We start from the raw sequence: 25,697 nt of genomic DNA, 5'->3' as shown, positions 1-25,697 counted from the left end.
TATTAAAAATTAAAAAATATTAAATATTTTTCTATTTCCAAAACCTTCCTTTCAAAATAATATTTGTCTCTATTTTTCGAAAAATTTTCACTTTTCAAAAACCTACCGATAGATGCAGGTGTAYTCCGGATGCCCATGATTGGACTTAAACTTGAAGCGCATATAAAGGTATTTACATTCACTCTTCACCTCGTAATTCTGCACAGGCGGATGCTGATTTGTGTAGGTAAAGTCACCAAACTTCGCTTCTTTCGATGAAGTAGCGGTGATGCCCTGTAGAAGTTGAATATTTAAATATATTTCAATGGAAGAAAATAAAACTTAARCAGCTTTTCAGTTTTCTTGCAGTCTTCACATTGCGTTGCCTACATTAAGGCGACATGCGCGAAAGCTCATTGCAGCTCTCTCTCTTTTTCTCAAAACCTCAAATCAAAACTCCACTACCTCATAACTACCAGTAAAGTCACCCGAATACTTACATAAACTTCGAATTCCTTCGGCGCACTCGTTGTATCATTATTGGGCGCATTGTCCTTGCACAGATGCGCCAACTCGAAGCTCTCCACAAATATCTGCTTGTAAAACAGTTATAAATGTCACAAAGCACACATTAAAACCAGTCAACCGCCCTTATTACTTACCGCCTGCGCCAGCTTGATGGTCACCACCGCCTTGGCGCGCTTGAAAGCAAAACAATTGCCCGGTTCCATGCCGGGTTTCAGCATATTTATAGGCGGATTTGCGCTGTACTGCAGGCCGAGCACTGATCGCACCAGATTGCCGCCATCCAGCGGCTCAGCGTTCACATCCTGCACCTTAGCGCCTAACTCCTCCGCCGCATAGTTGATACGCGCCGGCACAGTGCGCTCCATTAGGGCGCCACCTTCACCCTCCGCCGTCGTGGTGTGTGCGGTCGTTGTCGTGCGGCCGGCACATTCTGTGAGTCGCAACTGCTTTTTCATCGTGTACAAGTCATCCCAGATGCCGGCGAGCCGCTTCTTCAGTATGCCGTCAACGATCTCATTTAAGTGCTTTGTGTCACCTTGCCCCGGCGCCGTATGCAGCACAACGTGCTATAGATGTGTCAGTGCGTCGGTTGGTTTGTAGAAAATATAAATTTTTAACTTCGTTTAATTTTTCAAAACCAATTTCGACTCACCGCTATCTCGTCGACCTCCTCACGCAGTCGGCCGAGTTTGCGACTATTCTCCAAATTGCTCGAGACCAGTATGTAGATGAAGAAACCAATTAGAAATGTCGATATTAAATAACAAATGCAAACTCTCGTGCGACTTGGTTCCATCGCCTGTGTATTCGCAGTGCGTTTTTGAAGTTTACATTATTTCTTGATAATCAAATTTTCAAACAAAAAAAATTTGATGAAAATTTTTTTTATTGTTTTTGTTGTGTATATTCGTTGGAGAAAAAAAGAAGGGGGACTAAGGGTATTCACAAGCGGTACACATATGTTTAACGAGAAAACATGTCTAAAGTACGCAAGGTTTTGGAACTCAAACCACTTTAAAGCCATTATGAACATATACTTATACTTATATATTACTACGAAAATATGAATTTCTGGCTTTCTGCTTCTCTGACGATTCTACCAGACTTCTACGAGATCTTCGGAACTAAGAACACTCTGTAACTAAGTTGGAGAGTTTAACTTTTTATGAGCAGAAATAATGAGCGTATTTGGGTGCAGAGAAGTGTATAGTTTAAGATCAGCATCAAAGACCTGCGTACATAAGGAAAGAAGCAAAGTATAATGTAAACTTACCACACCTAAACTCACCTCTTCTAAATTCACCACATTTAACTAATGAAAATTCTTCGCTAATTATGCTAATAAATTTCGTTCATTTTAAGAAGCCTAAATCACCAAAGTTTAATTCAACGTCCCTAACTCAACACAGCCAAATTTACCATATCTAAACAACATATTACTAACTGATTTAATTACATTTTTATATTAATGTTATCTAAATCATTAAAGAAACCCACCACACCTAAACTCACCACGTTTAAGTTCACCGCCTCATCTGTAACTAAGGACACTCTCTTAAAGCTTACTTAATTCAACTAAACTTCATGCAGTCATCTGAATTACCAAGGCTTAATTCAATATACCTAATTCACCAGAGGTGAATTTTCCATACCCCATAAACATAATATGATAACTGATTTAATGACATTTTTCTGTTAATATAATACGGAAAATATTAAGAACACACACCACACCTAAACCCACCACATCTAAACTAACCATATCTAATTAATGGCATTTACTTTCTTAAAGTTTACAGAATTTGGGTGAGCGACCGAATCCAAAAGGCTTAATTCAGCATACCTAATCTCCACGGGAAAATTGACCAAATGTCACTAGCATAGATTTATAGATAGAAAAATATCAAGCAAACCCATCAAACCTAAGTTCACAAAATTTAACTAACTCCACTTATACTCTTAAAGCTTACATAATTCAGCTTATCACAAAAGCTGAGCTTATATAATATTGAAAATATCACGTAACTCACCACACCTTAAWTCCCCGCTTCTAAATTAACCATATCTAGCTAATGACATTTACATTCTTAAAGTTTATATAATTTTGTTAAAATTAAGACGACCGAATCACTAAGTCTTTATTCAACATATCTAACTCACCACGGGCATTATTTACTAGCATATTAGTTACTGATTTAATTACTTTTCTATGTTTACACACCATGGAAAATATCAAACAAATCCGCCAAACCTAAATCCACAAAATTTAACTAATAGCAGTTATTYTCTTAAAGCTGACATAATTCAACTTCTCACAAAAGCTAAGCTCAACATGCCTAACTCATCACAAGCAAATTCGCCACTTCTCACTAGCATATTATTAACTTGTTTTCTTTCATATTTATGTTTATATAACATTGAAGATATCAAGGAAACTCACCACACCTGAATTCACCACTTATAAATTCACCACATTTAACTAATGACATATTTTCTCTTAAATCACTAAAGAATACATAATTCCACTAATCTAAGGATTACTGAATCACCAAAGCTCAACTCAACTCAACATACCTAACTCACCACAGGTATATAAGCAAGAGTAACTGCGCTTACTCAATTACATATGTCAAGAAGTATATATAGTAAATACATAAATTTCATCGCAAATTGCTTACAACAAAAAGTCCGCAAAAGAATCTCCGCAACTATTTTGATTAAAGCGTGGCTTTATTAAAAACTTTAGCAAAATGTATGTGAAGAATATGCATTTAATAATTTATTTGTTGCTGCCACTACGCCATTGCAGTTCCCATGAAGCTTTAATTTAGTCTTCGTACCTTTGCCTCCGAACAGAGCCAACCAATGCCTTGCAACATATGATTGAGGAAAAAAAGTATTGAGCGAATGAGCTAAATTGCATATGCGTATGTATTTCTTCTTTAAACGCTTAACGCACTATACGTACATACATACATATTGTTGTTAGTTTTGTAATATCATTTAACAAACAGACATACATACATTTATGTTTTCCATTTTTTGCAATGAGTTCAATGTGTGTGTGTGGGACAAAAGGAGCGTGCGCTGGCGCTCCACATAAGCGTATGTTAGACATACTCTACAATAACTTTAATACATAGGCATATGTGTATGTATATGCATGAGATTATTCAATATTCGTTTAATGCTGGTGCAAATGGGTGTGCTGGGTTGAGTGTGTGTGTTTTGTGTAATTACAACATTCTAAACACTATCGCCTAATTAATTATAATAGCTTTAATTTGCGTTAATATTATGTTGCCTTGCTATACATACAAACATTGAGTATATAAATATAATATAATGTGTATATTACTAAGTATATAAGTTATAGGAATAAATTAACATTACATGCAATGCCAAAGAGCGTTTTTCGTTCTGGCTTCTTTTGGATAAACGCTGTCTTAACAAAACAAATTCTAAACAATTGCATTATCATATTTGCTATATTTACATACAAACAGTTAAACGTTTATGCGTATAAGTTGCTTTATGTCATTGTAATATGTATTGGTAATTCTAAGTCTGCTCGTTTTTGCTTTGCTACGGTTTTGACCGACAAGTCGATAGCAGTGGGCATATATATACATATACATATATATACTATATGTATGTATACATACATATATGCTTGTAAATTTTTTTTTTTGTTTTGTTTTTATTTTTAAGTAATAATATTGCATTCGTTCAAGCGCAGTGTGTGTGTATGCGTGTGATTATGTATGATTATTGTTGCCTACGGCAGCGCGCATAATAATTCATATAAGTTTTTGTTGGTTTTGTATTTCAAATTAAATTTATGTAAAACAGCCATACAAATCGCAGTTCCTTATTGTAGCAAAAACAAATTTAAGTTTTTCTTGTAAGCCTTAGCACACCGGCAGGATAATACTGTGGTATCAGTATGTGTTCGGGCAGTGGACGTCGCGGTGTACAACGCTGCTGCGCCTGGCGTATAATATTACCGATTTTACCTGCAACAAATTAGATTTTGTTAAAGTATGCACTATAAGAAAAAGAAAAAAAGATAACAAAGGTAAAAAAAAGGTGTTTACCCAAAACATTCGCCTCGACAAAGCGTTTGTCTAAATGCCGCAGCACACTGAGATTCTTCGTRCGCACCCACTGCTGCAGTATATCGGCGACTTTGAGCGGCACAAATGCGGTTGCGTTGTCCTTCGTGTCCTTGTAAGGGAAAAAATAATAATTTTTGAAATTGAAAATATGAACAAAAAAACAAAAAAAACCTTATCCTATACCCCTCACAAATAATGAAGTTTTCAGCACAAGAACTTTATTTTGGTCATTCAATTTGTATGGCAGCTAAAGGCTACAGTGGTGCGATATGAGCGATTTGTTAGGAAATTGTACCGTTGCTATGCGGAATACTACATGAAAAAATTCGTTAAAATATCTTGTTAAATAAAAAAGTTGTCCATATAAAAAAATACTTCYGATAGGTCAGTTTGTATGGCAGCTATATGCCACAGTGGTCCGATCAGAACGATTTGTTCGGAGATTGTACCGTTACCTTTGGCGAACAACAACAATGCAAGACAAAATTCGTTAAAATATTTTGTTTAATAAAAAAGTTGTCCATACAAAAACTTGCTTTTCATAGGTCAGTTKGCACGAAATTTTAAATCCATACATAAAAAACTGAGGGACCAGATACCGTATATACAGAAAGACGGCATGGCGAAATCGACTCAGCTCGTCATGCTGATTGTTTAAAAATATATTTCAAATTCAATATACTTTGTTCAGGGTATAAAAATATTTGTATGGAACAAAACTCAATTATTTAAAAGCTTAAGACCCATTAGGAATAGCGCTGTTACCTGCTGAAACTCCACCTCCACCTGCTGCCGCGTGGCCAGCTCAATYAGACGCTTCAGTTTTGGATGGTTGCCATGTTTCTTCGATTCGTGCAACAGCAGATGCTTTAGGTCCTTGAATTCCTTCAARCYTTGTTGCTTGCCAAGCATTGTGGACATTTGCGTTGTTGTTTTTGTTGTTGTAGTTGTTGTAGCAGTATTCGAGACGTAAAAAAGATGCGTTTTGATAATTTCCAAGTTATATGGTACATGAAGTTTATCCTGGACAAGCAAAAAATTGTTTAAAAACTGAAGAAAAAAATTGTTTTGAAATTTTTTTTGAAATTCGCACTTACCAGTGCCTGCACTAGCAACTCCTCGCTTAAATTTAAAGTGGCAACTGTAACAGTTTCCTTTTCAGTCAGTAGKAAGTTTTTCAACAGCTGCAGAGTTCAAAATTTCATTATTATTATTATTCAACACACACATAGGTGTTTGCTAAACACTCACAAGCTCGTTGTCGAAGCCGCTATCACCSGCAGYCGCGCGTCTTTGCTGCGCCGACGCGTCCTCCTCACTTTTGCATTGCTGCAACACCTCAGCATCGCAGGTGCGCGCACGCACACGAGTACGCAGGCGCGGCTTAATTTTTAACTTCGRATCGCCGGCGCACGGTCCGCTATCATCACAACTAACACTGTCGCCCAGCCACCTGTCGTCCTTCATCATGCGTATGTCGCGAAAGGCCGAGCTAGCCCAGTCCACACACCGCGGCTGTAAGTAATCGCCGATCGCTGTGCCGAGCATGCACTCGTCGTGYGYGTCACGCAGTACCAATGGCGAGCCGCTGCGACAGCGCGCTGTGCCCGCGGACGTGCCGTGCGTAGCGCGCTTAAACAGCGCGATGCTGCTGCTGCTGCGCTTGCGACAGCGTGTGCAAACATTCGTATCGATGGCCTTGCCGATTGTGTTGGCGAGGAATTCCTTTTCCAAACAATCCAGACACGTGTCGTCGTTCACGCTCAGATCGTCGCAGTCGTTGGACGCCGTTGTCGTGGCTGTGTTACTGACTAGATGGACTTCGGGGCGCATGCAGTTTTCGGTGCTCATGCCGACCTTGGGCGCGGAGCAACGGAATTCAGCGCAGCTAGCGCTCCGCTCGTCGAAGCTTGTGCTATTACAAAGCGTCGTCAACGCATATGTTGAGCGCAGCGAATTGCGCGATTTCGATGAATTTTTGGAAGATGTGGACGAGGATGTAGAAAATGTGGAGAATCGTTTAGGTTTGGCGCCTGTACAAAAYAGAAATATTTAAACACAACTTGCTGAGCCATTAATCATAAAAATTCTTAACACACCTGTCACTTTTGATRGACTGGACTTGCCCACCTCCTTGCCGTGCAGTAAATCACGTCCGAAATTCGAGAGTAACGCATTGGGCAGCGAGTGTGCGGCGTTAAGCACTTTGTTRKCTGGCACCGCATCCACTGTATCGTCTGTCATGCCTAACGCAGAGGCCCGATCACTTTGCACATGCTCGTAGGCATCGCTGTCGCCATTCTCGCCCTTTATCTGGTCTAAATGCATGGTGATTCGGGCAAAGTTCTTGCTGATCATTAATTGCGATTGCAGCGTTTTWGCGGGTGGCRGCGGCAAGCTATCATCGATTGGCGAACTGAAAAGRAGTCTTTGCGCCGCAGCCGCGCCATTGCCGTAGTGTCCCAGCGTCGCTGAATGGCGACCACTCAARTGGCAGGCATCGCGTTGCATTAGAAAAGCGTCGGCGTGCCCAGGTGCYGTCTCCACGGAGCCATATTCCACCTCTGATAATGGATCYGGTTCGAAATCCATTTCAAGAAAGTCCGTTTCATCATCCGCCATGCAGGTGTTGCCAGTACCATGCCCACGTCCAGAAATAGTATCCAGTGCGAGATCAAAATCGGCGCCATCTCCGCGATATGCGTAAACACAATCATCCGAGTTGAGTGAAATCTCTTCGGCATCAACATCCACATCGTCTASGTCATCATCGCCTTCTAACAGCAATAAATCATCACCATAGCAATTATCACTCGCGTAGCTCAGATTTTCGGTGGAGTTGTTAAGTGAAGCGCTGGGCGATACTGCGCCAGCTGCAGCTGCAGCGGCTGAGAATACATCAAAACTGCAAGCATGGAAATCGCTGGGCGTAGCAGCTGCGGCTTCCATTGCATCCTGTGGTGATGTAGGTGTGTCTATCGTGATGCCAGCCCCACCATTTAGCTGCAAAGTTTATAATAATTTTATGAACTAAACAATTGTATATGAAATTCAATAATTGTGAACCTTTAACTCAGTGCCGCCGTTAGTTTTTCCAGCGGCACCTGCCAGGCTCATGCTATCTGTCATGCCAAAGCCCGTGCGTGCAACCCCAACTGTTTTGCTTTCACAACTGTCAACTTCGCCCCCATCACCACCACTACAAGCACTTATTTGGCCGATGCCGGTACATGACGCATCTGTTGTCACATTTGCCAACGATACGGTTGCAATGTTCGCTGTGGCCGTCATCGCTGTCGTTGTTGTTATGCCGACATTGCACTTGCTTTGCACATCCGTTGAATTATTATTGTTGTTATTRTTTATATGTTGTTGTCCGCAAGACAACCAGCTGGTGCTGCTACCGCCGACACCACCACCACCGAGACAATTGCATTCACCCTGCACCSCTGCAAAAGGCTTGGTTGCCACAAAGCCAGCGCCTACATGCGCYGATTTGTTACAGCGACCACCACTTAGGTTTTCTGTGTCAGAATTATTTTTGAATAGAGTACCATTACTACCACTGGTGTTACGCCCTTGCAAATTTTCCATCGCCACCGTTGAGGACGTTAGCTATGCTAACTGTGTTCTGTTAGTAAATCAGAAAAATTATTGTCCTTCACTCAACTTGGCAATGGACGCACAATTTCTTATAGAAAACTACTTCTGTTATATTCGATCTTTTTTTTTTTGCTATTTCTGTTTACACCGTCTGTTTAAAGTCTCTACGCCGTGGTTTTTCTGTGGCCGTTGTTGCGTTTTTAACTTTTTCGATTTATTCATTACCACTTAGCCACAATCGATGAACGTTTAGTTGTTTCGTACTGGTTTTAACTTTTCAACATTTTCTTTGTTTTTGTGTAGTATTCTTTTATTGCGAGAAACGAAAAAATTTTCCTATGCATAGAAGTCGAAAACAGCAACAACTTTGACAGTATGTTTTGCGACTCGTTTGCTTCGTCCTATTCTTGTTACCTTACAATGTTGTTATACCACAATACTTGTTGAGCAGGGATTATTTTCGGCCATTATTTAAGATTAGAAAACAGGTGCAGTGATATTAAGTAAATTGCATGAAATTTTGAGATGTGTGTAAAACGAATTTAGAAGATTTTTTTGTATTTATTTTCGACATTATTATTTGCATTAAAACTTAATTAATAGTTAAAGGAAAATTCTGTATATTCTCTTCTTATATGGTGAATATGGTAACACTTCTCGTTATTTGTTTTTCAAATTGAGCGCCGACAGACAATGTTAACCTATGTTAACAAGTGATAATAACAATTGAACATATTTTGGTAGTTAATATAATAGATAACATTAGTATTCGATTGTTTGCTTAATTTAAATTATTTTCAGATTCAAAACTAAATAAAMAAATTAAGCAGTTTCCAGCATCGCTTGTATACGCCAGTTATTACATGTAATATTTATCTCTACTTCGATATTACTTGTGATAACAAAACCTGTATGTGTTACTTATTTTTTTTGCTATAGTTTTCCGCGAATGTCTTCATATTCTTTTCGTGGTGCAGTCAAGAAATGGATTCCCCGTGAGGAAGATCAAACTGAGCCACACACCGCAACTGATTCCCAACAKGTGAGTTAAGTGAAAAATGAAAAACAATGACCTTGAAAAACCTAACCGCATTTATTTTGCTCACCCAGCGGCTACAACTTAGTAAGTCTTCACAACAGCTGTACTCAGATGCCGTCAATGATAAATGGTCTGTAAAACAACTTATGCGTCTTCTACGCCTCTACGGCGCGCATAACTGTCTTTGGGACACGCGTCATCCTGACAACAGGAATCGTAAATTTCGTAAGGCAGCGCTTATTGATATTACAGCGGCTATGGGGGAAGGTASTACTTGTGCGCAGGTTTTGCAAAAGATCAATGTCTTGCGTGCCACTTATAGATACGAGAAACGGCGCATCAAGCAGCGCATACGCAGAGGCATAGGCGCCAAAACGAAACTCAAGTGGTTCGCATTAGCCGATTCCTTTCTGAGGAATGTGCCTAAGTCCGAGATGAACAAAAAGAGAGAGGTGCATATGCGTGTTGCTGCTATTATTATTTAAATTTACACTTTTTCGTTAAGGACGCTGATAGTGACTCAGATTTGGAGGATGCTCTGGTGTTTACTATTGAACCGGAAGTGTTGACTTCACTGTCAGATGATGGGAATTTTCAAAATGATGWTTTATACATTAAAGAGGAATTTGACCAGGTAATTATTGTATTTCTTATTTTACTTACACATGCATTCATGACGCACCAAACAATATCAGCTCTGACAGTTCTGCACCTTGACCTCTTCCATTATAATTCCCCTTTTTTTTATTAATCACAACATCATTTCATCACCACTGTCCATCCACTCCAAATGGTGCAGTTAACAAAAAAATCTTTCTTTGTTCAGGATAACATACGTTTCCCCACTGTTAGCTCTCCTGAGAACGTCAGTCCATTACAGCRTAAAAGTGAACAAATGTCTACAAGTGTAAAACGGAAATGGACTACTCATGAGTCCTTGCAATTTATTTTTCTGTTACGCTCCTATCCTCTGCTTTGGCAGTTGGACATAAACGACCCCTTGGTAATAGAGCAACAGGCCACACAACAAGAAAAAGCGCTCGAAGAGATTTCTCATACTATGCAATTGCCAAAGCAACGCTTGCGCAGACGCTTAGAAACTTTTATCGCCACCTACCGTCGGGAGATGGAAGCTATTAAACTGGATAGCCAACACAAACCGCGTTTTACTTGGTGGCCCATGGTACAGGAGTACTTGGAGACGCCTCAGTTGACGAAAATTAATATCAGCGAAAATATGGAGGAGGWTAACAAGCAGAAACTGAATGAAATGGCCCCATTAGACTCTTTCGCACTTGATGGCAATACTGATCAACCAAACAACGCCTTATATTTGAGTGCACCATCATCCCCGACCGTATCACAAATTTTTTCACCAGCTTCGCCAGCAAACAATGAGGATAGCATTGGCAACAACGACACTTATACCGCGGAGCGCCAAAATTTTAGCAATCCACCCTTGAAACTCATTTGGAATGGTCTCGAAGACGACTTGCTCGAGGGTAAATGGTCGCTTAAGYACTCAGTGAAGTTTTTACGTCTCTATGGTGCCCATCGCTGTCTGTGGGATCTCAATGACCCTGACTACCGCTCGCGTGAAATGCGCGCGGCTGCTATCGAGGATATTGCCGCGGCTATGGGTTATGGCCTGGACGCTGATTATGTGGCAAAGAAAATAAAAATCTTTCGCATAACATATATGCAGCATCGGAAGCGCATGCTTGAGGCCATTAAGCAGAATAGAGCGCCGGACGTGCAGCTGCGTTGGTTTCCTCTGGCTGATAGCTTTTTGCGTCCCCACATAGGCTTGCGCTCAATCAAAGAGCAAGAGCGCGAAATGCCGCAATTCGATTTTCAATATGTTTATGCGAATCTAAATTTAATAGACCCCAGTCTGCTGGCGGATCTCAAGTGAAGCTGGAACTGGGGAATAATCGAAATAAAAACTATTGTCTTTTAASTAAAGTATTGTATATTTTCATTGATTTTTCTCTCTTTGCATAAAAATATATATTTACAAGAAGATTAGTCGTCACTAAGCCACGTCTTCATTGCCCTCCTCGGTGCCCYTCAATTCYACAACCGATGCGAGTGGCCTTAATCTTCTGTCTTTGAACTGTTGCCCCCGTTTTGCTATGCAAACTTTTCCCGCCTTTCTGATACGCTCTATGTCCTGCTTGGTGCCATAGATTTTCGACGGCTTCCCACAACCACAGGGGCAAACAACAATGCCCACCTTACCGGGTGGCAATTTGATCTTGGGTATCGCACCACTAGTTGTGGGTCCATCAACTAGTGTCTCGTTTGTGCTCCGCTGTGCTATTAGAGTTGGTTCTTTGTGRTGCACSTTCGCGGTTCTCTCACTCGGCTGGCTACGGCCACGTTGTTCCAGTGTTTTTGATATGCTGCGAGGACCACGAAAGCATTGTAGCATTGTGCTGATGTCACTGCCTCCAGGACCGGGATAACGAAATGCCTCGTTCTTCCACACATTCCTCGGTTCTTTACGCCTATCCGGCTTACGCTCAAGTGAGCGGGCTTGCTGTAGCTTAGCCGGCATATCCGGATATGATTCGAACGTAAAGTTGTCTTTCACATCGTGCTGTCCTTGACTGGGTTGCTGCTGTTGTTGCCGTTGTAGGTGGCGTGGCAACATGTCACGCCGACTCAAACGTTCTGTAAATTGTTCAACAAAAGGATCGTCTACACCAAATCTTCTGTAGYCCACTAAATATGGTGCATTTTCGGGTGGATGTTTTAGKGCCAAACTCGTGCCTCTCGTGGGCGTTCGGTCTTTACTTCTCGCGCGTGTGGTATGCGGTGTCCCAGCGTACGGAGAAACATGTCGACTTGTGTATGGTGTAACGCGACGGCTGGAGTGTGGTGTGTTCGAGCGGGAGGTATATGGCGTGTCTGGATGGCTGGAATATGGTGTTGTAGCGCGGGTGGAATATGGTGTGGCGGCGTGACTGGAGTAGGGTGTATCCAAGCGATTGGAGTAGGGTGAATTGGGTCGAGTGGAGTTTGGTGTACCGGCGCGTGTGGAATATGGTGTATTGTTGCGTGTAGAATATGATGTGTTGCTACGTGTGGAATGTTTTGTACCTGGCCGACTAGAGCTTCGTGTTCGCGACGATCCTCTACCACGATGGCTATGATGTGACTTGCTAAGCTTTAAGCGACTTCTTGACTCTCTATTTGACGAGGCAGATCTTCTGATCATTTCTTCTAGACATAATATGAGTGCCAGCAGCAGCAGCAACAAGCAAATCGCAACGAATGCACCAAACCAGTAGAGATTCTGTTGGAGAAAAGAGTAGAGAGTTGGAGAGAGTAGTGAGAATACAGTAGAGATAGAAATTGAAGCTTGTAGTRCAAGGAAATATAAAACAATTGCTAATTTAGGCAATATTTCCTACAAACTATTTAGTTAAGTTGTAAAGCCAAGGCCGAAGAAAGAAAACCGAGGTCCGGAAAGAATAACGCAATACCGGTTCATCGATTTATTGATATATATATATATAAATGGTTACAAAGCATGGGGTTCTCTTGAGAACTCGGCGCGGTGATGGATTCTTCCAAAATCCTACCCACCCTCTTTCTCTCTCTCGTTTTAAATAAGGAGTCCTAAACTCTAATAAATCGAATTTGCACAAACTTCAATCAGGGCCTTAAGATAGGCATTATAAATGGTTGCAGAGCATCAGAAACCTCTCTTTCTCTCTGGTTAAATGAGCAGACTTAAACTCTAATAAACCTAATTCGTATCAACTTCAATCAGCGCCATAAGGTAGGCATTATAAATGGCTGCAGAGCATSGGTAACCCTTGAGAACTCCTAGTCGTGTAGCAATTTTCCCGATCTTCTGCGCCTTCTCTTTCTCTATCGTTAACTGAGTACACCTAAACTCTAACAAATTAGGTGGGTATCAACTTCAATCAGCGCCTGAAGGTAGGCAACAATATCGAATTTAAGTATTGATTGATTGAAAAATACTTGAAAATGGTTTAGATATTTTACAAATTCATAAACGGTATTCTCCGAACTCACCATTGATGGCACCAAACACTCACAAGCCGGCGTTTTTAGTGACTTGTACAACTGTGCTACGGATTTACAGTTAGTACCCTTTGCGCTCGCTGTATGAGAYATGCTCCTCCTCAATGGCTCTTTGCCCGCATTGAAGATCGCACGCAAATTTTTCGTTAATTCCGTTATGCCGTCAAAATCTGCTGTGTCATCAGTCTTGGCTTTCAATTGGGTGGGTAGGTCTTGTAGCAATGCCTCGACGCGCCATGTGCTTCTATATAATTTATCCATTTCGCTGGCCACTTGGCCGTGCAGCGACACAGCCATAGTGTGGCCAATGGCATGTGTACAATTGAGCTCTTGCAGAGCTTTAGCTTTACTCAGCCGATTGGCGTGCCAAATTAARGCGAATGGTTCTATATTTTTAGGCGCATACACGGCAACTTTCAACATTTCCACATAAATGTCCTGTATTATGGTTTTGTTGATGTGAAACCGTTSAAAGTTCTCGGCGAAACTTGGTTTGGTAGTTGTGGCGCGTCTCACACGCTTCGGCAGAGTTTCAATCGCCTTCAGAGCCGCTTCGATAGCACTCGTGCTAGTGTCGTAGATGCGTTTGGCACTCGTGTGACTGTAATTTTCGAACATTGCAGAGTTGATTATGCAGTCATCAATAATGTTCGATCTAGCAGCATMGAGATCACTGCAAAAKAAGRTATWTTTTTTTTTTTAATATTGAAAGTAATCTATATGTCGAAATACTGTATTTTGCCAATACATTACCGCTTCCCATCGCATATGCCATCCTTTGCCACCATTCCATGCAGAAAGTAGTACATTATCGTCAGCACAAATACCAGGTAGAACACAAATATAAAAGCTGCAGTGCTTTCGCGTAAATTATCAAGAAAATTTAAAATATAAATTAGAAAAAAACATAATTTCACCCACATTGACTTACGTCAGYGGCAAAATGCTTCCAATCCATTTACATTTGCGGCAATATAGCGAGCCAAGGTACCAAAGTGGCATGAATATGAGTGCGAGGAAAACTATCTGAAAGAAATGCTGTATGAATATGCGATCCGAAAATTCCGGCCTTTAGTGCGCCAATTTTTTGCTGATAGTGTTAAGTGAATCGGTTAGGCAAGTTCAAAAAAGTCTGCTTCCTACTCCTTCCCTATCTATTCCTCTCAGGCATTGTAATACATTAAGTTTAAGGTTCTTTTATCCTTTATGTCAACTTTTTCGAAGAATTTCTAACCATGTAATACGATCTATCTAAAATGGATAGAGCACTTGAAGTCCTATGAYCTCTACACCGGTGTGAGTAAGCTTTGGACTGCTGTCAAGGCCTTCATGGTCTTCACCAGAAACCAATCTGCGTGAGAACGATCCGTTGGACACAGTCAGTGACGCAACACTACTTGTGGACATCGAAAAATCTACACTCCCTCCATGACTGAAGARGTGGACTATGAACTAMCTGAACGTTCGKCAATCATCCGTACTATTTCGAGGTAAAAACTCMAAACAGAGAAGTATTAAAMAAGGGATTCCACAGGGCGGTGTCCTCTCTCCGTTAGAGTTGAACTTCTACATCTCGCAACTCCCGCAACCACAAAAGGGAATTTCTATCACCTCGTATGCTGATGATTGCACGATAACGACGTCGGGCAATGGAATCAATGGCATGTGCTTAAAAGTAAACGGCTGCACGAAATTTAACACATTCTCCCACTAAATCCACCACGACCTTATATACCCTAAAATTTTAGGTGTGACTTTCGACAGTCCGTGCACCTTCACTCCATATACGACTACCAGTATCGTCAAAGTACAAAGTCGCAACAAAATTTTCAGGAGACTATCCGATACTATGAGGAAAGAAGGCAATTAACCGGCCAGAACCTTAACTACACCGCACCAACATGGTCGCCTGGCTGCAGTGAAATGCAGACGAAGAAGCTGCAATCATGTCAGAACATTGTACTCGCGACTACGACAGTGTGTCTACCATTTAACACCTGCATAATGTAGCCCAGCTGCTCTCAGTTAAGGGGCATAATGAACTCCTCTCCAAGCAGCTCTGCGGGGTGCTTTCCTCAAATCGCTAGCCGGCAGCACATAGCAAAAAGGCAATCGACCGATCGATCGGCCGATCCTTAACTACGCCGCACCAATATGGTCTGGATGTAGTGAAACGCAGATGAGAAAGCTGCAATCATGTCAGAACCCTGCACTCTGGACAACGGCAGAGACGCCTCCTTGGAGGTCGTTCATCAACTACATCGACGACATAAGACAATACTTCGACCAGACATCGGACGCAACTAACTTCAGGCATACATTGACCGCCACTCCTACTTATCCAGAATAGACTGTAACATATCAAATACATGTTCAGCGTGCAATGAGTTCCCGCATGACAATAGTACCTCTTTGCATGTCCTGCTCACCCTACACATCTCACATCCTTCTCCGTTRGGTTCAACTCCGTYGAAACAGCACGTTTCCTRGGCCTAAACCTTACCATCCTAACGGGGATTGGGTACCCGCTACAATAACAACATTTCGTCTTCTATGCGATGACTRCTGCTCAATAGGTATTAAAAAAATATATATATATTTCTGGGTTTTAGGCTTCAAATATTGCAGGTATTACATATGAAAAAAAAAATCGATAACACTTCGATAACAAAAAAATCAGTCTAGGTCTTCGAGAGTGTATCAGTTTAAATATAAGAATCGTGCAATACTTACCAACATCATTAATATGCTTACAACATAGCCAAAGGTTATCAGCGTATCCGAGAACTCGATATATCCAGCGCCCGTCGAGACCTCAAGCAGGTTTTCTTTAAGTTCATACATCTTATTTGCTYTCTGCTGCAAACTAGTGCCTAAACGGTTTTAGGTAACTAATTAAGTAAGTTTATTTTTTTGGTTTTATTACCGAGTGCCTCCAATTTATTTGCAATATTTTGCAAATTTTTATCGATGGTATTCGCGAATTCCAGGCTTCTATCGTTATTTTTGACATGTGCCGTCAGCATCTCGTCAGATAGAGTTTCAAGTTCTCGATAATAGTTGTAGAATGCGCGGTTTTGTTGCATAACCTGGCGGATCAAATTTGTAGGAAATTGACATATGTATTTGAAAGGCAATCTATAAGTTTTACCTTGTATACGACATTTGCGAAGTCCTCTCTCACTTTTCGCACCGATTGCAATGCCTTCCGACTCTCCATGGTATTCACAATCTTTGCAAATCTCGTCGCGTTTGTGTCATAGTAGCGCCAAGCTGGAAATGTAGAACACTTTTTTGGTAAAATACTTTTGGGATAACGAGAACTCAGCTGGTAATTSAAATGTCAAATGGGAACTGTTAGAATACTCAAAAGTTTGTGGGGACTGAAATTCAAAATGGAATTGGAAATAATTAAGGCAATATTTTTTAATTTCTGAAGAACTTTTTCATTGTCGACGAAAATTTTTTTCATCAGTAGACTGTCCTGAGATAACCTTACTCTTCAACTAAAAATTCTGTAAAGTCAAAGTCAAAGCTTTATGTTGACTTTATCCCGAATTATGAGAAAAAGTTCGTATACTTTCTACCAATATATTGATTTTATACTGAATTGCGAGARAAAGCTCGTAAAGCTCTTTTTTCATTTAATAATGAGTCTACTTACAGTCCAAGAAATGCAACATGTAGGCATTACAGTGCGCGAATGTCTCTAATAATTCATCAATATCACTTTTGTAGTTCACTAGATTCAAATTATCTGCGCTTCGAAAGCTTTCACCTAAATATGGTTGAGCTTTTTCTGAAAAAAAATTGTATTAAATTTGCAAAAAATGCTTTCGAATAAAAGCTACTCAAATACTTTCAATGACTCTCTGAAATTTGGCCGAGAGTTGATTGACGTTCTCCAAAGGACGCGCAAAATTGACATTCTCCAGTTTGCTTAAGATTTCATTGATGCTTYCGTCGGCAAGCTTCAGACGCCAAGCGCGATCTTCCTTCATTTTACGGATATTTTTATTAGCGGTGAGCATTATAGCAATAGAAAAGCTTAAATGTCAAAGAAAAAAKATTGAATGAGTTGCCTTGGAACTTTATAAAATATAAAGTGACTCACAGCAAGAACACGCAAGTTATCACGACCAATATGTAGCACATGCAAAACCACATGCTCAATTCCTTACTGATTTCATTGTCCAAGTAGCGATAGAGTGGCGTGCCCACTCGCCAACGGTATATGGCATATGCAATGCTGTAAATTATCTTAAAAGTAATTAAAGTAATTTAAAAAGAGTTAATGTCACTTACCCGCATATAGTTACCAAAATGCCTAAAATGAGTAGATAAATCAAGAGTGGGTAGTCTGATAAAAGTGGCAGAAATTCACCATTGCGAAAGCGTTCACCAAAACCTACGCTAGTTGCGTAACCTGCAAGCAAATTGTTTTTTGAATGACAGCTATGTACTWAATTGACTTTTAGCGTTTTTGAGCTGCCAAAGTCTACTTTTAGGCGTTAAAACTTATGCCCTAATGGCGCCTACCATCTGGCAACTCATTTGCTGCAGATAAGCCAACAAAAGCATCGCCGATACTATACATCCATCCTGGTGAGCAGCTGCTTTGCTTCTTTCCGCGCGCAAAGTTCAGTTCAAAGCTCCTGGGAAGGTTATCGTTCGCCCACATGACTTGGCAAGTTTAAGATTTATATTTATTTCACCTTTTTTGTATTCCTTTCTTTACGTGTTTTCATAAAAATACATTGTAGTCCGTTTCATCTAACGACAATTTTAAAAACTTGACACGAATTTATTTTCAAGTATTTTGATTGTTTTCCGTTAAAATAAGTGCACTATATGATTTTTATACTATGTTCTCACTCAGCAATTGCTAATACAACCACAATATCTTTGATTTAAAAGCTTAATATTTATTTAAAAATTATAATCGCTGAAATATTACGTTTGAAAATTTTTACATTCGATTTGGCATTGAAAAATGTAAAAGAAAATTTCAAAAATGTTTGAAATATCTTGTCTTYTCTTAATTTGTGAATTTATTTTCAAGTTTTGTAATGTAAAATAAGGTGTTCATGTTTGAAAAATTGTAAGCGTCTTTTATAGTTGTGTTGAGTTGGTGAATAATTTCRTACTTTTACAAAAATAAAAATTTGGTAAAACTGTTTTCAAAAAAATTATTTGAGTAAATGTAGATTATCATGTTTTGATTAAAAAGCTCGCAAAGCTCAACTGAAACATTCATATACTTTTGCCAATGAGTGCTTTGTCCTATGGATAATGATTTTATTTATGAACTAGTGAAACACTCACTCAATATATAATCGTATCTTTAATTGAGTGCGAGTGAATGTTAAATGTTCCACTTGTTCAGTACTAAATTTTTTTAATTATCTAAAATTTTTTGCTACTTACAAGTATGTATTTGAGTTAATATTATAATGAACTAGTGAAACATATGATTTTTTTTGCAATTAAATTAAAATGGTATACAATTGCTGTATTCTTTCATTACACACCTTTTATATTGGGTCTATAAGTATACTCTAATCAGATTTGTTTATTTGTCAAGAGATGGCGTAACCTGATTATTATTTCATTATTCCGAGCATGCTTTTTAAAGYTACTGTCCTTATGTGTCGTTAAGAAAACCTTTTTTTTTACTCAAATTTGACAAACTTTGTAGCTGAAAAAGCGTTTTTAGGCGGAATTCTTTATTACTTTAGGTTAGGTTAGGTGTACTACTGGTTCTTAGTAATCTCAGAGGGTAATACAGTTTAGTTTGAGCTGAAGTATTCGTAATACAGGCTGTTGTGACCTCTAAATTGGGTGTTTTTTACGTGGTTCATYCCAAATCCAGCGCACAACCCTGTCGAGGGATGATTCGCTTTCTCACTTTAGCTCGACTTCAAAGTGATGTTTGTTGGCAACACAGAGGATGCTTGGTCTAAGATCGAAGTCGTGAGTTGCTTAAGATATGTGTAAAAGTATATCATAGTTTGACGAATTAAAATACATGTCCTCCGAATAGAGGAAAACGCTTCTACTCTGACAGTATTCGACACAGAACTCGCCTGGGGAAGCAGAAGAAGACGAGACCTTCACTCCGTTGGAAAGATCAGATGTAGACGAACCTAGCTCCAATTGGCGTAAAACAGCGAAAATGAAAAACGCTGTTGTAAACTCGGCTATAACCACGAAGGCTGTGTCTACGCCAATAAAAAAGAAGATTCCTCATAAGGACGTCAACGCTTTTTGCAAACTTTAAGAGCGATTGATATATAATTTTGATACATCATCTAGTCTCTTGAACTGCGAAACTACTAGATAACTAAGCCGAGCTCTAGGCCAGGTCCTGCAGTCTTTTCGAGATCATGTGATCTTACACATGATCTTACCGATCCTGCATACCCCTTAGGCATTCCATCTTAACGTGATCCGTCTGCTATCTCTTTCGAAAATTTCATTGATAAATTTTGATACTTCATCTAGTCTCTTGAACTGCGAAACTCCTAGATAACTAAGCCGAGTTCTAGGACAGGTCCTGCAGTCTTTTCGAGATCATGTGTGTACAAAGTGTGCGTGTTTTCCTTCCTGCATGCCCCTTAGGAATTCCATCTTATCGTGATCCGTCTGCTATCTCTTTCGGAAATTTCATTGTGTATTATTTGTAACGACTTGCGTATTTCATGAGCTGGTTGGGTAATCAAACGAATGGCACTCTTTGACAATTTCATCAGCTATTTCGTTTCCGGGAACGCCCTTGTGGCCTCGAGCCAAGTATATGTATGTATATGTAGCCGCTTGCCGTCAGCCGTACTTCTACTGGCCCTGGATTCCGGCTCCCACTCCATTAACCATTTTTGATCCGCCTGTATGAATGTTCCGCTGGCGAGTCGCAAGCTCCTGCGCCATCCTCCTGTGTAATTCACCTAGCGCTGAGCTTTCCACTTATCAAATTGAAGCGAATGTTTGCCGAAAAACGTCCGGAACTAGGCGTGACGCATTTATTTGCTATCATGACAAAGCTCGACCTCACGATGCAAGACCGCTTAAAAACTATTTGTATTTCAGCTTCAGGGAAGTATTGCCTCACCTGCCTTATGGTCCAGACTTTTTTTTTGATGTGCATTCAATTTCCCACGACGAAATATTTCCCAAACGAAATATTTGAAAGCAAGATATGAACTATTATATTATATAMTAAACCCTAAAAAGATACTTAGCAAATATTTAATTAATCTCTTCTCGACTATCTCAGCTATTCATTACCAATTAGCGTTGCTTATCACCTCTGTGATTAAGTGTAACCAATCGCGATATCCACAAGATCGTCTATCTAATTATCACAAAAGAATTTTTCGATTTCGATTGTATCGTTGTTGCTGTAGCATGCAGAAAACAAATGACCGGAAAGTCTTATTGTGAAATCAATGGCGCACATACACATACACACACGCTAGCATAAAAACACTTCGGTATCTTTGGTATCGTTTTTAAACGCCTTCTGGCGTTGCATTCCTCGCGGCGACAGCGTTTCTTGTTACCACTGACTGCACCAATGAGCCAGTGATATATGGTCTTTGAGGAGCTCGACAAGGGAGCGTATGTATGTACTTACTATTCATGCATAAATTTTATTGTAGGRAGTGTACGGTGCCTGAAGTGAGAAGCATGAAAAAGTAGTTTAGAAGTGATTTCCTATCCCATACTTTTTAACTGGTTCAGAACTAGTATATATGAGAGTACTTACTGTGTGAAGCAGTTCATGGACTTCTGGTTTTAGCACTATTTGTMGAATAAAAATCTAAATCTCGTTTTCTAGCATAGGATCTGTAAGTTCTAGGGTCTCTAWACCCTAAAAAATTCGTTGAGTAAAATTTCACAACCCACTACTGTTCTTCCATTTGTGAAGTTAGGAAAGTTACATTTGTATATCTTATAATTAATCWACATAGCCTGTCGTGGTTAAAATGATGTTTTGGAAGGTTCAGATAGCCAATTTAAAAGTAAAAGTAGTATTTGTCTGCCATAAGGCTGATTCTGGCTAACGTCTGGCAATCCAATTTACTGCTGCGATTTTCACATTGATTGCTTGAGGATCTGACTCCACACCGCGCTGTCTTTAGTCGTCTTACAGTGTTATCCAGTTTTTTTGCCTTTTCGAGTTTCCACCGGTGTTCCCTTACGTGYTTAGACTTACTTACAATACGCTTAAGCTGCTGCTTAAATTGTCTGCCTTGTTTACGCAAATTCTTTATTTTTTTATTATGACCGTTGCTTCTGTATTGTCTTCGTGACCTTACCGCTTCGCTCTGACTTCTTGCTCATAAATACCTCGCTTATTGCATTTGGTTATCACCTGTTTTGTTTTGTTCTCGAAATTGTTGGCTGTTGTTGTTGCTTGACTGCCCATATCTTCCTCGAACCATTTACAACGTTTCGTCCATAAATTCAACTGTTGCAATTCATCTCGTACTTAAGGACACACATCTCTCTAACAAATGTATATATATATATATATGTATATAATATAAAAAAATCTCTTCGCTTGACCACTTTTTTGATTTGTTTTGTTTGCTTGTTTCGCTCTTGAGTTCATGTGGTCGGTCTATGGAGGTTTTTGCATCTCGTTCTTCACCTTCCTCTTTTCATTTTGCAATTTGTTATGGAGATCTGCTTTTGGTTTTGCGGTCGGAAAAAATCTATTAAAATTCTTACACGTTACGCATTTTAGGTTTTATGTTTCCTCTATTCGAGACAAAAGCTATACATAGATGTTTTTGTATATATTTTACTGCTAGTAGTGCTGAGTTAAAGGCAAGGTTCTTATGTTTGGTTTGATGTTCGTTGAATTATCTCAAAATATCTATTGTTTCAACTCAGCTGGTWGTTTCGTAGATAGCCTGGTTAGTGACAATTTTATCGGAGAATACTTGTCTTAACCATACAAAGCTGAGTCCTCGTATCTTGTGCTCAAAGCTAGTCAAAGAGTGTCTGTCCTCACTAAAAAGAGCATTAAGCTATTTCATCATCAGACTCGTATGGGTGCCTGTCACAGCGTAATCGTTGGCAAATGCAAAGCCGATAAGGTTGTCAGTGGCTTACATCGGAAAGAAACCGAGTTAGATCTACATTGCGTTCTAGCACTGGACCAATGAACATCGCGTCCCTTCGCAGGCTGGTTGGTGACCCTTTCTTACTGGACACTTTCCAATAGGTATTCATGCGATAATGCTAAAAATCTTGCCGGATGCTGGGGTGGAAACATCCATGTTCAGCCTTAGMCTTTGCAAGATTGAGATTGAAAMATCTAGGCAGTCTCAACTTYGGTGAACCAGACGTCCGAAACTGACATTATCCAGTTCAATATMCTTATGACAGGTCCAAAGAGCATTGTCGATTTGTAAGCGTCTGTTGATCTATTATATAGCAGCTTTAGGTWTCCTAACGGAGGGGCGACTAAGCTGTCCAAGTGAGCTCCTTGTTAGGATTGAGGAGATTAAAACATCTCGGCAGTATGATCTTCGGCAAATCAGAAGTCACAGCCGAAACTGATMTTAGCCAAATCAATATTTGCGAGCTTTTAGCATAGACTAGTGTYGTTCCGTAAATGCCCCTCAAGATTTCATACCTCTGATAAGGGTGCAATATCCATACGAAACCTCTTGCTTTTAATCCCTAGCAGTATCTGAGTCATATCGCGTCTTCAAAACATTTTTAGTCTCTTTTCTTAAGAAATGTATTGAAATTGGTGTCCCGCTTAGTTAACTKTTATCTTCTAACGGTTCCACCTTTGAGAAATGTTGTTTGGAAGAGTCCTCAAAAATATATATTATTGAATTTGTATTGGTTAGTCATAGGTTATCCAGTTTTATTAAATAACCTATAGTTTTAGAAACATTTAGTGAAATCTCAGGAGACAATGACATCTCTACGGACGATTATATTTATAAGCGATTATTGAGATCTCAGCAGACAATGACATCTTAATGGACCATTCTGTCTCAGGAGACAATGGCATCTATGGATGATTCTATTTAGAAATGGTCTCTACGAACGATTCTCAATAGCGGTTTTTTGAAATATCCATATTGAGCCTGAGAATRTCTGCTTGCTAGCTGATTGTTCGAACTGTCCATTCCTATTGGGAAAAGCAGAGATGCTAATTATCATATACTATACTTCAATATTGATTATAAAACTGAACCGTCGTACAGCTCTGAGGTATTTTCTATCATAATTAAGTTTAACATATTCTAAAAATTTGTTTGATGAACTTCAATTTCATACAGCTTCCAAGTCCAYTAAGTTCTTCTCTCAGTTTCTTCTTTGCCATTATATTAATTCTTCCATTATGCTAACGAAGTCTTTGCCGTGTCATTGCCTTTGGCGAAGACTGGGCCAAACTCAAGCGAATTACCGACTGCTTCTTTGATTCTAACGATTTATCATTTTTTCTATTTTTTTCTTCTCACACCAATATTTACACACACACACACATATGTGTGTAGCTACCAAAAAGTCAATGTCATCGATTTCTCGTACCTCGTGAGCCACGACGGCCATTAGTGTGGCACGTACCGACTGCAAGAATTATGCTTAAGAATCAGKAATATCCAATGTGTGGCGCACTTTAACACGACCGCTTTTCGTCTAAGCCAACTAACCAGTTTCTTGGCGTGTCACAAAGCCCAACACGACCGCAAAACCAAAGCTSCGCTTGAGGGCGATCGAACATGTTTGAGAGCAAACATGAACGAACACAGTTCCGAGCGCAAAGGTGTGCGCGGAGCCACAGGTAAAGCCAGTCAGTCAGCAGCCAACTCGTCACTACTGTGTGTATTATGGCATACAGGGGACCCGCGCGGGAAGTGCAAGGTAGCTACGTTGCTGTGTTTGTTGTTGCTTGTGTATTGTCTTTACTCGTCTTTCTTTACAGTCAACCAACTGGCAACGCGCCTAGACTTGTTGAAGCCGGTCTTTTCGGGCGGCCCGTAGCAGCTGAAGCAAGGTAAGTCTCRTGTTAAGAAAGTACGCCGCGCCACGCCGYGAGAGTGTTTCAGCGTACGATCGATCTTACCAATGCAGTGCTCAGCGGTTTGAGCGTTTACTCGGAATTCAGTTACTTTTTAACGTTGAACTTAAGCGCAACTTGGTTTTCGGAACACGTAGCCGCGTAGCCGCGAAGTTAATTTTGTATTTAGATCTAATAGAATGCGCGAGCGCGGGTACGAGAGTGCAATGCAGCACAAAGCAAACACATATATAGTGCATATAGTACATAAATCTTGAAAGCGACGTGTTCGAGGCAGAAAAATGCTTAAATAGATCCGTGTGCTAACGCTTAAGCATAAAAGTAATGGTTTAAGAAGTGAGAAATCCAATAAGAAAATAATCAATAAGTGAAGAATAGTGTTTCAAGGCTCAAAAGCAAAGATAAATCGTTTGAAAAATGTAAATAAAAACTAAAAAATGTGCAAAATATATGAATAAGTGTCAATATTATAATAATTATTTCGTATAACAACTAACTAAGTTTGTGCTAAGCTTATATTTTTTATATACACAACACTTCCATGTGCCCAATTAACAGTTATTGCCATTATTTCGTGTGCTAAATCGCTTATGTAGTCTTCCTCAACTGGCTCAGTCACTAAATTTGGCCGTCTGTGCGGGCAATTGCGTCTCAAAACCGCTGGCTGGCATTTACGAATCTGTGCAAGAAATGAAAAAGGTGCTAATTACACGTTTCGAGGTGTGTGCAAACGCAAATTCGTCAGCAATGCTTTATATAAATAAGTGAAAGGCCTCAAATAATTTCAAATAATTTGCAGTTACAACAATTAAAATTTCAAAATAACAGTACTAATTCAACATTTTTCATTCATAACTTAAATTTTAAAAACTTCACGTAATATTAAACAATAACAGTATTTCACTAACCTGACTTAACTAAACATAAGTAACTAAATTTCAACTATAATTAAAACACCTGCACTGTGCGAAAAAAGCGAGTTCTAAACATCACCACATCAAATTCAGCAACAACACTAGGCACTGAAATAAAACTCTAACCCTTCATATTCCATCGAAAAACACTTCTATCATTTTGGAAGCATTTTTATGTGGATTTACGAAACGGATATCCCATTGAGATTTCATACTAGCGACTAACGGATATTTTTTACGTTATCTCAAGCGATAATGTCAAATAAGTGAGTAGAAGTTGTGATTTCTATAGTATTATATATTTTCACCTAAGGAGGATAGGTTCCTGTGAACGTTTAGACTAATTTCGTTGCATATGTCAGAGTTGCCATATTTCAAAAAAAAAATCTAAGGACAGCAAAAATACT

General features: G+C 39.7%; 5 protein-coding genes across 12 annotated transcripts in view; 2 read left to right on the top strand and 3 right to left on the bottom strand.

Moving 5' to 3' along the window:
• LOC108972591 (SUN domain-containing protein 3) overlaps positions 1 to 1,332 on the bottom strand; it is a 2,164-nt gene extending 832 nt beyond the window's left edge. Inside the window, exons 1-4 of the mRNA XM_018939227.1 lie at positions 1,160 to 1,332; positions 642 to 1,073; positions 480 to 572; positions 107 to 273 (exon numbers count right to left, since the gene is read on the bottom strand). Coding sequence (XP_018794772.1) covers positions 107 to 273; positions 480 to 572; positions 642 to 1,073; positions 1,160 to 1,303 — 836 coding nt within the window. The 5' untranslated portion in view covers positions 1,304 to 1,332. The remainder of the gene's footprint in view (positions 1 to 106; positions 274 to 479; positions 573 to 641; positions 1,074 to 1,159) is intronic.
• Positions 1,333 to 3,406: 2,074 nt separating this feature from the next.
• On the bottom strand, positions 3,407 to 8,219 carry LOC108972569. Its single transcript, XM_018939203.1, has 7 exons — positions 7,692 to 8,219; positions 6,725 to 7,628; positions 5,877 to 6,658; positions 5,723 to 5,809; positions 5,391 to 5,648; positions 4,605 to 4,734; positions 3,407 to 4,523 (listed from the first exon to the last, which is right to left on the bottom strand). The coding sequence occupies exons 1-7, from the start codon at positions 8,217 to 8,219 to the stop codon at positions 4,399 to 4,401; spliced, it is 2,814 nt and encodes a 937-aa protein (XP_018794748.1). The 3' UTR covers positions 3,407 to 4,398.
• Positions 8,220 to 8,906: 687 nt separating this feature from the next.
• On the top strand, positions 8,907 to 11,227 carry LOC108972642. Of its 2 annotated transcripts, none has more exons than XM_018939322.1 (6): positions 8,907 to 8,968; positions 9,030 to 9,093; positions 9,168 to 9,269; positions 9,341 to 9,719; positions 9,773 to 9,901; positions 10,094 to 11,227. In XM_018939322.1, exons 3-6 carry the CDS (start codon positions 9,178 to 9,180, stop codon positions 11,180 to 11,182), a joined length of 1,689 nt encoding a protein of 562 aa, XP_018794867.1. In that variant the 5' UTR covers positions 8,907 to 8,968; positions 9,030 to 9,093; positions 9,168 to 9,177; the 3' UTR covers positions 11,183 to 11,227. The 2 variants fall into 2 exon arrangements, with proteins under 2 accessions (XP_018794867.1, XP_018794866.1); XM_018939321.1 differs by having other exon boundaries at positions 10,067 to 11,227.
• LOC108972641 lies at positions 11,217 to 18,288 on the bottom strand. 2 transcript variants are annotated; one of them, XM_018939320.1, is made up of 13 exons: positions 17,866 to 18,288; positions 17,632 to 17,752; positions 17,441 to 17,575; positions 17,186 to 17,373; positions 16,991 to 17,125; positions 16,478 to 16,599; positions 16,253 to 16,415; positions 16,060 to 16,199; positions 14,258 to 14,352; positions 14,080 to 14,184; positions 13,318 to 13,999; positions 12,373 to 12,568; positions 11,217 to 11,943 (listed from the first exon to the last, which is right to left on the bottom strand). In XM_018939320.1, the coding sequence occupies exons 1-13, from the start codon at positions 18,005 to 18,007 to the stop codon at positions 11,303 to 11,305; spliced, it is 2,865 nt and encodes a 954-aa protein (XP_018794865.1). In that variant the 5' UTR covers positions 18,008 to 18,288; the 3' UTR covers positions 11,217 to 11,302. The 2 variants fall into 2 exon arrangements, with proteins under 2 accessions (XP_018794865.1, XP_018794864.1); XM_018939319.1 differs by having other exon boundaries at positions 11,217 to 12,568.
• A 6,959-nt stretch (positions 18,289 to 25,247) lies between these two features.
• Positions 25,248 to 25,697, top strand: part of LOC108972603 — a 228,897-nt gene continuing 228,447 nt past the window's right edge. For 4 of the 6 annotated variants that reach the window (XM_018939245.1, XM_018939243.1, XM_018939246.1 and 1 more), the window contains exon 1: positions 25,248 to 25,556. The gene's annotated coding sequence lies outside the window, so the exon portion shown is untranslated. The remainder of the gene's footprint in view (positions 25,557 to 25,697) is intronic. The other 2 variants (XM_018939247.1, XM_018939248.1) reach the window with 1 other exon arrangement.

This window comes from Bactrocera latifrons, unplaced genomic scaffold, assembly GCF_001853355.1.
Source record: "Bactrocera latifrons isolate USDA-ARS-PBARC rearing strain unplaced genomic scaffold, ASM185335v1 scaffold_41, whole genome shotgun sequence".
Lineage (NCBI taxonomy): Eukaryota > Metazoa > Arthropoda > Insecta > Diptera > Tephritidae > Bactrocera > Bactrocera latifrons.
This window is presented reverse-complemented; position numbering and strand designations above follow the sequence as displayed.